General features: G+C 40.9%; 1 protein-coding gene across 1 annotated transcript; it reads right to left on the reverse strand.

Moving 5' to 3' along the window:
- Positions 1-1,882: 1,882 nt before the first annotated feature.
- LOC306982373 (interleukin-10-like) lies at positions 1,883-5,331 on the reverse strand. The gene is made up of 5 exons (XM_079582289.1): positions 5,104-5,331; positions 4,916-4,975; positions 4,325-4,489; positions 2,634-2,696; positions 1,883-2,043 (listed from the first exon to the last, which is right to left on the reverse strand). Exons 1-5 carry the CDS (start codon positions 5,275-5,277, stop codon positions 1,933-1,935), a joined length of 573 nt encoding a protein of 190 aa, XP_079438415.1. The 5' UTR covers positions 5,278-5,331; the 3' UTR covers positions 1,883-1,932.
- Between the last annotated feature and the right edge of the window lie 5,372 nt (positions 5,332-10,703).

Raw genomic sequence — 10,703 nt, forward strand, 5'->3', positions numbered from 1 at the left:
ATAGATTATATATAAAAAAAGTTAATTGCGTCATCCTGGTTGATGGCGTGTCCTGAAACCAAAGCGACGCCCAGAGAAATGTGCAAGGTACTGCTGGTAAACAGAGTACTGGTATGTGGTACATGCAGTAAAGGCAGTACTGCTGGTAAACGCTTCTAAATGCAGTACGTTGTTTTTTTATGGGTCACATTTGAGGTTAGAGGTGACACAGCACATTCACACAGTCACAGTCAGTGTCTCTCAGGGAGTGGAGCGCAGCTTAAAATAAAAGTCCTTTAGGCTGAACAGCAAAGAATAAAAGTCAGAATAAAAGTGTAATAGTGAGAATAAAAGTGTACAGTCATTATAGGAAGAGGAAACATTCTCTCTGACCTAGTGTGGGACATGTCAACTCGAAACCAGAAGATGTTTGGAGTCAGGGCTTGGTTTTATCATTCATTAGTCGTTGCAGCTGGAGCAGAGTGGACTGCAGGTCCATGGCAGAGCCCACGACTACTTATTTTACCATTTTACCAACCGCAGTAATGTAAAATTAGATTTAACCTGCAGTAAAAGGCAACACAGATTTGTAAAATTGGCAGGACAGAGGCATTCATTTACAAAAGTAGGATATTTGTTACATGTTTTGTTAAAATTGTCCAAGGTTTCCTTCGTTCAAGGGTGGTCCAGTAAGTTAAGGTTGCAGTTCATTATGGACTCCCATATGATCACGTTCATTTCGTAATCTGACTCTCACAATGGGAAATCTACATTAGCTCAAATACAGAGGTCAGATGTAGCTACGAGACCATTGACATACCAGAGTGACGATGCACGGCACTCCCCAAACGCCCCGCACCGAGACCCCCAACACGTCTATGGATAAACCTGCTGTGCCCTTTAAGTCTCTAAGCAGGAAACACCCGTCTGTCTCCTTCATCACCTGAAACCTGTGGTTCTCAGCGGTGTAGCCTCGAGATCACTTCAAACGTAACATGACACGCTGTGAACCGAAAATCTATTTTCATTTTAACGTATGATGCAACTGTTTACAATTGTGCCTTGTTTATTTTATATATTTCAAATGTAGTTTTTCCTCTGCTTTTATTGTTCATTTTTATTTCACAATGGACCATGTGCAATTATAACATAAACACTGCCTGTTCATGCATGAGTCAGCCTGAGGCTGGTTTACATCCGCAGTCCCCTGGCAGGGTAATGGTCGACCCACAACGTTGGGCGGCATGATGGAGCAGCGGTGAGCGCTCTCACCTCACTTCCTATCAAGGCGCTGGGTTTTTCTGTGTGGGGTTGACATGTTCTCCTCTTGTCTGCGTAGGCTTTCTCTGGGTGCTCTGATTTCCCCAACACTAACAACATGTACAAGGTGAATCCTCCAGCCAGGTGATTCCAATCATTCAAACCATCACATCTGGAGATGGGCCCAGGGGTGGAGCTCTGCTCCTTACGGGACGCCCGAGCCGCATCAAAGGATGGGTCAAAAGCAAAGGACAGATTTCCTTCTGATGATTAGGAAGTAGACGTATACCGAGCCCATTTGAGAACCATTGGCCTCCATCAACCACAGCGTTTAAATGAATATCTCCAAAGTGTATTAAAATTAAAACCATTTATTTTATAAATACATATAAATACAACAATAAAAAAAATAAAAAAAATACATAATTTACTCAATAAATAACACAATTTTAGACAATTGCCTGAATTGTCTATAAGACAAATGGATCTAGGTAACACATCCATGCTTCCCACAGGGAACAATGGCATCATACATAAACAGTGTCTCAGTGCAGACCGTGGAGTGGACAGTGGCTCAGGACGGTCAAGAGTTCATTCTGCAGACGGTCATTGGAGGCCGTCCCAGACCAGTGGGGCATGGAGGGAGGTAACTGTGAGGTGATGGCCGTTGGTGTGGAATGTGATTTGAAGACATTAGGCTGATGAGGAGGCCGTCGTCTGCCTCTTGGAGGCCAGGTACCTCTCAATGTAGTTGAACAGAATGTCTAACTCTCCCATGGCTTTAAACATGCCTTTATCCTCCATCTGTGAACACACAAAGCACGCTCAGTCCCCTCATATCAACACAGATAAAACACACTCGCTTAATAATCACATTTCATCATTGTGCTTCTTATCCTTATCTAAGATTTATCGATACATCAAGAAAAAAATCAAAAATCATGAATTTAAATTAAGTGGATTGTTTGCAAATCAGGCAAACTATTAGCGATTTGTGCTTTCAAATTTGAAATCAAGTTTCATCTGACAGTGCACACTCTCAAACAGGTCTGCCAAGGATTGTACTGCCTAAAAAAGTGCTGTCTCTGCAGTCTATTCCAGTCTTTTACAGCATATAGATCTTCAAGTACTTCAAGTACATTCAATATTCATATGAAAGTTGAAATATTATGGTGATATTTTAGGTAACGATTCCAGCACAGTGCGTATCAAAAAGATTAAGCTAACATTCAAATATGATGATGATCATCATCATCATATTTGAATGATGATGATGATCATCATTCATCATCAAACACACATCCCTGTGTCTTGATTTAAACGTTTTGCATTGACTCGGACAAAACAAACACAAATTTCTTGCAAAACAAGGAAACTCCCGCGGCAGCACCCACCTGTGTGTACGTGGAGTTGAGAGTCCTGATGTCAAACTGCTTCTGGCACGAAAAGTAGTGCCTCTGCAACAAAACATAAACAAACATTAGTAAATGTTGTACAACATCCCTGAGATGACCCTCACTTTGGTTCCAAATTTGCTGAAAAGTTGAGCACTTCCGCATTTGCGCTTGTGTAACCGCCGCTGACGCGTGGCAGAAGGAGTCGCTCTGACGCTCTTCGTCTTACGCCACTCGCTCTGATGCGGCGAAAGCGGAAACGCGTGGGTTTGTTTTGACAATAAAATCGGATGTTGATGACTCTGGTTTGGTTTGCGGATTTTGGTCGAGATAGTTGTTATTAAGGGAGGAAGATGATGACAAATGTGCTTGAATAAATCCTGTGTGTAGATAAATGACTGCAACAACGGGGCGTGCAAACTAAAACACAACATTATATGATGTAATATTTATTATCCTTGCGGGTTTTGATGTAGCTTTTGGGCACAAACAGCAAACAAAACGCTTCTATTACAAATGTTATCCAGAATAAGCTTCATTTCTCAAGTCCCTCTGTGTCCCACTACATCCAACAACTTATGTATTCAAGTACATGCGCTTCTTCTTTGTCTTTTTACTTGCACTGCAGTAATATTGCATTATTATTGACCACACAGAGACAATCTGTAAGATCACGTGACATATGGAATTGACTTTTTCATTTTTCTATTTTTTTAGTTGATTGATTTTAGTTTGTTTGATCTAATTTCAGTCAACACAGTCGTTCTGTATATTGTGTCATGTCGCATTACAACACAAGACAACACAAGACTTTCACACTCAAGAAGGCGGCATAAAACTGATTATTAATGATGTACAAACAGATACTTAACACTTGTTTTTGTATTAGCTTTTACTGAAGTTGAAACTGAGTAGAACTTCAATATTAATGATACTTTAATCAACTTTCAATGATGTTTTTCAGTAAAAGCTTTGCTTTACGAGAGTATTTTAGCTTCATTTTGAACACAATATTAAACACTGAATAATCTGAGTGTCACTTTGTAATAATATTGGCAAGATCCTCAGGGCAGGTGGCAGTGGTAATTTTGACAACATATTTTATTTTAGTTTTAGTCTTTTGACTAAACCTTCTAGCTGATCCTTTGGCAGAGGATTTACATGATCTGAGGCTCTTTCAGACATTTGAGAAGTTTGGATGAAATTAGTCTCTCCTTTTCATTTTTATTTAGTCTTATTTTAGTCGACTAAAATATCTGGACATTTTAGTCATAGTTTTAGTCTCATGAGAAACTTTTAATTTAGTTTTAGTCGTCAAAAATATCACTTTGACTAAAATTAAGACTAAATATTTTAGTCGACGAAATGAACACTGGTAGGTGGTGCTCTCTAAATGAATCTCTAAATGAATGGCTCATGAGGTTTACGTCACCACTTTTGCATTCAACTTGAGTACAGTTATTTCAAGGTAACCTTAATCTCTGATCATTTCTTCTATTCTGTGTGCAGCCCCTCGTGCATGTTCCCTACAACGCTCATCTTTCAACATGTTTCAACACTCACGCTTTCAGAATCTGTCACACTGGCAAACCAAGACTTATTTGCATATCCGCGGTGCCTCTGTTCACTGACCGTATCATTTAGCCCGACATGCGTAAAACCATTAGGACGCGAGCGGAGCAGACACTTACGCATTTGGCCACCTCTCTCTTCAGGTCGTCGAAGATCTGCTGTATGGACACCATGTGGGGCCGCAGCGTCCTGGTGTCCTCCGTGTCCTCCTGGAGCGCGCTGGGCAGCACCGTGCGCAGGTAGAAGCCCAGGATTCCGTCCATGGCTTGGCACGCGAACGGACTCTGGAGGGAACACGAGGGAGTTTACGCACGTTAGGACAGATGGAGTGGTGGAGTTTACGCACGTTAGGACAGATGGAGTGGTGGAGTTCACGCACGTTAGGACAGATCGAGTGGTGGAGTTTACGCACGTTAGGTTAACCATGACGCACGGTTTGGCTGGACAGCGCGAGATTTCCCTGCACAAAGTTTAGTTCCAGCATCCACTTGACTTTATTTGTTTTTTGTTGTTGTTATTATTGAAACATGATTAAAACAAAGAGGTTTCTTAAATTGTGGATTTGGCTGCATTGTCTCCTTTGCAATCCAGTAACTATCCATTACACACGTGCAAATTCTATGTTTTCATCCAATTTGTCAATCCCAGTTTTGCTATTTTTTTTTCTTCCCCAAACGGTCGACCCTGAATTGGCATCTCGCGTCACTTACTTTGAACGAATGGTCCACAGATTCGTCGAGCAGAGCCGTGTCCAGGTCGTCGTTCGCTTCCTACGAAAAAAAAAAAAAAGAAAATAAACGCAAATAGGTATATTTGAAGTTTCTCTTTTGAGCCCAAAAGGCGGCGCGTAAAGAGGCTCCTGGTCTTTGGAGAGCCTCGGCACGGTGCGCGCACTCACGTAGTAGTTCCGGATCTGCCGGTAGTCCTGTCGCAGTTGCCGCAGCCGCACAGGGAAGCCTTCAATGAAGCGACAGCACTGGTTGTTGCAAGTGGGACTGCCTTGGCCTTCTCTCGCGAGAAGCGCAAACGCAGCGAGGAGAGACGACACGACGAGGAGAGGGCGCGGGAGCATCTTCTGTCTGCTGTGATGTGGATCAGCCTCCGAGGAAATGGGTCCAAAAAGAAGGTGAGCTGTGCTTCAATAAAAAAAGCCAAATCTTGTGAGAATTCTGAAAAATGCTATAGAAAAGTGACATTTTTGCATGTTTATATACAAGTAGAAAGAGCTTTCAGGGTGGGGTTAACAGTAAATGGTTAATCGTGGGGAAACACAGGGCCTCCTCTTTGATGACACGATCTCTGTTTTTTTTTTTTTTTTTCGTGTTCATCCGCTCACAACTTTCATAGAAAGAGGTTTCATTGGCCTGATGGAGACTGATGATTATCGTCACCTTCCTAAAAATCATCTGTCATTTTGTGCGTCCTATTTTAATCCATGCCTGTTCTGTTTAGCACTTTGTGGACCGATTGTAAACTTGTGTGGGATAAATATTTCTTCTTTTCTTTCTTTTCTTTCTTTCTTTATTTGAGCAGGGACAGTGTACAATATACATTAACCTCAAAGGGAGAGATGCATTGTACCAGGTTATAGCACTTGTGCTAATTTCCACCTGCAGTCCCTGGGCAGACTGATGTCAACAAAGTCATAAAAATACTAATACAGAATAATACATTTCCCCAAAAACAGCATTAAAATCAACACACACTTCATTCATTCAAAGCATTAGATTGCACGCTCTTGCACACACACCAATTACAGGACACTATGGGAACAAGTTTGTTTTAAAATAAGCCATTTTTTAGCCTGGTGTGAAAAAGTGTTAAGATTTACACATGTGGTCAGCATCCCATTAAATGTTAGCTCCATAATGTAGAGCATTATTAAGAAAGAACTTTTAATCATGACCTGTTTTTCCTCCTAAAATCACATAAAGATTAAAAACGCCTTATAACACGGTTCATACAAACAAGGCAAGTTTATTTGTAGAGCACAATTCATACACAAGGCAATTCAAAGTGCTTCACAGTGGCATAAATACAAGAAAGCAAATAGAATCAATAAAAAAATCAACATAAAACTAATCAATTACAGTAAGAGGCAAGAGTGCAGATGAAATACTTTCAGTTATGTGCATTTTTAAGTCTTGTTTAGATTCGCTCTGTGCCTCACGTGATCTGCTGCATTTGCCAACAGAGTTTTTCATTGGTAAATATACGTTTATATCAGGTATATTTTTGTAATTACGTATTTACACATAAATATAATGCAAATCAACATGGAAGCATGCTAAGTATTCAGAACACAGTGCTCTGATTGGACAAAATAACATAATACATTACAAAATACATCTTAAGGCAAGTATTCAGTGTTCAGTTCCTATGCCTGTAGTAGTTTAACACTAGTAATAGAGTATTATATTTTAGTATCCTTCAAGTACAGTCTAAAACAGCAGTGTAAATGAAATATTCACCTAATATTTGGACTGAAACGTTTGATCAATGTCCACTTATAATGTAAAGGAATGCTTCACAGACTTGGTTAACTACTATACTTAGGAAGTAGCCTCAATGATATGTTCTTGTACGTGTATTTCTTGTTGGCAGCAGTGACTGTGGGTGCAGCAGCAGTAGTAGTAATTGTGGTCGCTGGAGTAATAGTAGTAGTAGCCTTGTAATAGTTGTAGTAGTAGTCGTAGAAGTTCATGTCATAGTCAGCTTTCGACGACTCCGCTCAAATGAATAATGACTAATCCTTTATTTAGAGTGGCTTTATTCAAAATGTCAGAATTAAACGTGTAGGGAAAAGATAAATAAACACCTTCCAATAATCGAGAATAAGTCGCTGATGCAAACCGTGATAGTGTTGCAGCTGTTTCCTAGCTCTGAGCATGAATTAGCACTCGGATTATCTCGAACATCTAATCTAGCACCTGCTCTGACACACTTTCTTGCGTTGTCATGACGCCGCTTATGATAAACGCTCTCATCTTTACCCCTAACGTATATCATTCATGTATAGATTTTTTTGACTGAGCCAGTTTAGTTTCGAGGGTTTTTTCGAATCTGGGGTCAAAGCTCGTTCTCGCTATGACGCCGCTCGTTCCGGTAAAGTCGTCTGCGTTCGCGCCCGGGGCAAAGTCTCACATTTGTTGATTTGTTTAAGGGGAAAGATCACACGGGGGTGAAGGAAAGGGGCGAAAGGTGGTTTCCCCTCGCTCTGTCAGTCAGCTGATGTCCGTGCCAGCCTGTGTGTGTGGGAAAAGACTGGCCGTTAAGTTTTGAAAATGTTTTATTTTGGGGAAAAAAACGGTGTTGTAGTTCTTGGCCAATGTCGGGGTCCACACTGTGTGAGCTGTCCTGTCTGAGGCCGTCCGGCTCGCTGTGGGAAGTCCAGCTTCCTCCTGCGCGACTGCTGAGGATGTGCCTGTGCAGCTCATGTGAATGGAGGTGATATTCTCTCGAGGATGCATGACTACGAGGATACATTAGAGCTGCAACAAATGTTTTTTTTTTTGTAGTTTTCCGTTAATAGGAAATGTCCTTTTTTTTTTACAGACTTTAAACCTACAGTGACGCCGCAACTGAAGGAAACATCTGGAGGAAACATCTGGAGGAGGAGGTTCGTCTCTTGCTGCAGGTGTTCCCAAAGTGAGTGTCAGGACAGGATGAAATTCAAAAACACCACTGCTTTTGTTTCAGTTTTTGTTGTGTGAGACAGATCGATTTTTTAAGGCGAGACACTGCAGGTGAATAGGGAAAAAATGCATATTTACAGATATCAATTTGAAGCTTTTGCTGTAGATCACTGGCATAAATGTAAAAACAAAAATACATGGCAAGTTTTCTGTCATTTTATCTTTTCATATAAGAACAAGGTGTTTTATGCCTAAAAATGCCCCAAATTTCCCATCTTTTCGGCGACGAAATCTGAATAGTGGATAGAGCTACATTCAAATTTATGGTTTCATTTTATTGATGAATGAGTTACCAAGACTTTATCAGAGGGGATTTTGGATTTCTTGTTTAGTTTTAAAATAAGCTGTTTTTTAGTGGAAAATGTTGTAAAAATGTAATTTTCGCCTCATTTTTTGACATTCAAAACGCAATAAATGGGGCTAGGGATTAACAAATAAAAAATCCCTCTGAAAAAATCTTCCAAATCTTGTTCAGTCCAAGGCTGGAAAATTTGAAGTCTTTAGGTCCGACTGACGTGGACATAGTGTCGCCACAATGACAGAAAAATGTGTTTTGAGAAAAAGGCCCTTGAAATTGCATTCTCCCATATAAGTCTATGGGGGAACATTGAATCAGCGCAATATTTAAACATGTTATTGTGAAGATTAGGCATATTTTCTGTGTCCGGGTGAAAGCTTATATGTTCAGAGACCAATTTGGCCCAAAACCTGAAAACTGAAAAAAATGAGTTTTGCCTGTAGTGTCTCCCCTTAAATGTTTTGTTGCCCTAAAGTTGAATAAGAGGCTACTTTACTTATGCATAAGAGCAGCACAAACAACCTGGGGGGGGTCCCGGGATCTTTTGGCATGAGCTGAGACACAAACTGAAGTTTCACTATACGTGAACAGGCCACCCCTCGAGAGTTTAGTCACTGAGGCTGCACTTGACGTGGTTGGGGACAGGTAGGGATGTAACGATTCATCAGAAAGTACAGTCTGATACAAGGACGAAAATGCAGACGTTATAAAAACAGTCACGATGATTAGTTCAGTCTCATGTCATTTATTATGTCATGTAAAGTTACAGTTACAGTTTGCTACAAGGACACAATTCAGATGTTAAAGCAGTACTAAGTAACTCTTCCCCCTAGAGGCCATAAGCGCAACTGCAGGTGTCGTAGCAAGTTACGATTTTTTAATTTATTAATTGTCTTGGAGAGTAAATACTACGCTGACAGGAAAGGCGAAGGGAGAGAGGGTTACTGTGCATCCAATTATACAACGGAAATATTTTTTTTCACTCAAACTTGGCTGTTAATACTGTTTAAAGTGACGTTAGCCCGCTGTTAGCTTTGCCCGTTAGCGTGTTAGCTTCTTCTTCGTGATTCCATTAGTGTGTATTGCTTTCTCCGCACCGGTGGCAGTCAAGATGCAAACATGGTTTTCTGGCCAGAGACACCAGGGGGAGATGAAAGACCCTCCAATCATCCCATAAACACTTGTATTACCCCCACAGGGACTACGGAAAGGATTTATTAAGGTAAACACGTTACTTAGTACTGCTTTAAAGTGAAAGACACATCTTTCGGTTGATAAATTGAGGGCTTGAATGCATCGTCACATCCCTATAGGCACCGGCTCTGGGATTCTCTCAGCTCTTCTTTGCATATCTTTTCTTTTGGCACAGCCCGACAAAAACAAATCAATGTAAACCTGTATACACACAGTATATCATAGGTCAGACAACGTTTTTCATCAAAACACTGCGAGGAAGACTATATTTAGCGACATGTTTTGCCTAGTTTTCGCCTGCTTTGTTATGTTTTCACTTTGTTATTGAACGTGGGGACAGGATGTGGCATAAGAAGTGTCAGAATTTGTCGCACAAACATACTGTACCGAAAGGGCCTTGATCGAGTACCGAAAGCCTCTACCCTTACCCTCTACCGCTCTGTCCTCGAACGATGGGTCTCTTCTACCTCCTCACGTGATTGTCACTTGGTTGGTGTAAATCTATGGTGAATTCTAACCACAGACGCTAAATCCTAAGAGACGAAGCTGAAAGCCTGTCCGAATGCGCCGCAATAACCCGCATTGTTTTGACAGGACATTTAGCGGGACGGAGCGCGGGGGGAGAATGTCACTCAGCAAACAGTCCGATGCGGGAATCCGTGTCCCGGTGCCCTCGGGTCAAAGTCGCTCCGCGTTTTGTGAGTATTATTCCAGACGAGGAGAGGTCAGTAAAACTTCCCCTCATATTCGCACTAAAATGCATAATGATGAACTGATTTGCAAAACGCCCTCGCACTTCTAGTCCCTTTGGAAATCTTTATGTTGTGCAAGATTTGAGTTTATGCAGCGGGGGTTTCGTGTCAGCGTTGTGCAGAGCGGTTACGCCCTGTGTTTGCACTTAAAGATCAATGACCAAACTGAGCCCCAGGGTCTTTATGGAAGTGTCTTCATTAGTGTTAATTTCGTCGACTATAATATTTAGTCTAAAATTTTAGTCAAAGTGATATTTTTGACGACTAAAATTGGACTAAAACTAAATTACAAGTTTCTCATGAGACTATTGCTTGAACGATGGGTTCAAGCAATAGTCTATTGTCCCTTGTTGTTGTTTTGTTTACATTGATTGCGCTATGAGAAAGGAAAAGAAAACAAAAAACTGCTCAAAACCCACCTGTTTCAGCTCACCTACAACCAACAATAGCTCTGCTCTTTTAAATAAAAATGAAAAGGAGAGACTAAAATCATCCAAACTTCTATTGAGCGTCTGAAAGAACCTCATATCATTTAAATTCACTGCCAAATGATCAGCTC

The sequence above is a fragment of the Gobius niger genome (genome assembly GCF_951799975.1).
Source record: "Gobius niger genome assembly, chromosome: 24".
Lineage (NCBI taxonomy): Eukaryota > Metazoa > Chordata > Actinopteri > Gobiiformes > Gobiidae > Gobius > Gobius niger.

Coding starts and splice junctions, on each gene's coding strand:
- LOC306982373 (XM_079582289.1), bottom strand. CDS start 5,277: ATGCTCCCGCGCCCTCTCCTCGTCGTGTCGTCTCTCCTCGCTGCGTTT. Junction 4,976..5,103: donor GGCAGATCCGGAACTACTAC/GTGAGTGCGCGC, acceptor TTTTTTTCGTAG/GAAGCGAACGACGACCTGGA. Junction 2,697..4,324: donor AGAGAGAGGTGGCCAAATGC/GTAAGTGTCTGC, acceptor GTTTTGTTGCAG/AGGCACTACTTTTCGTGCCA.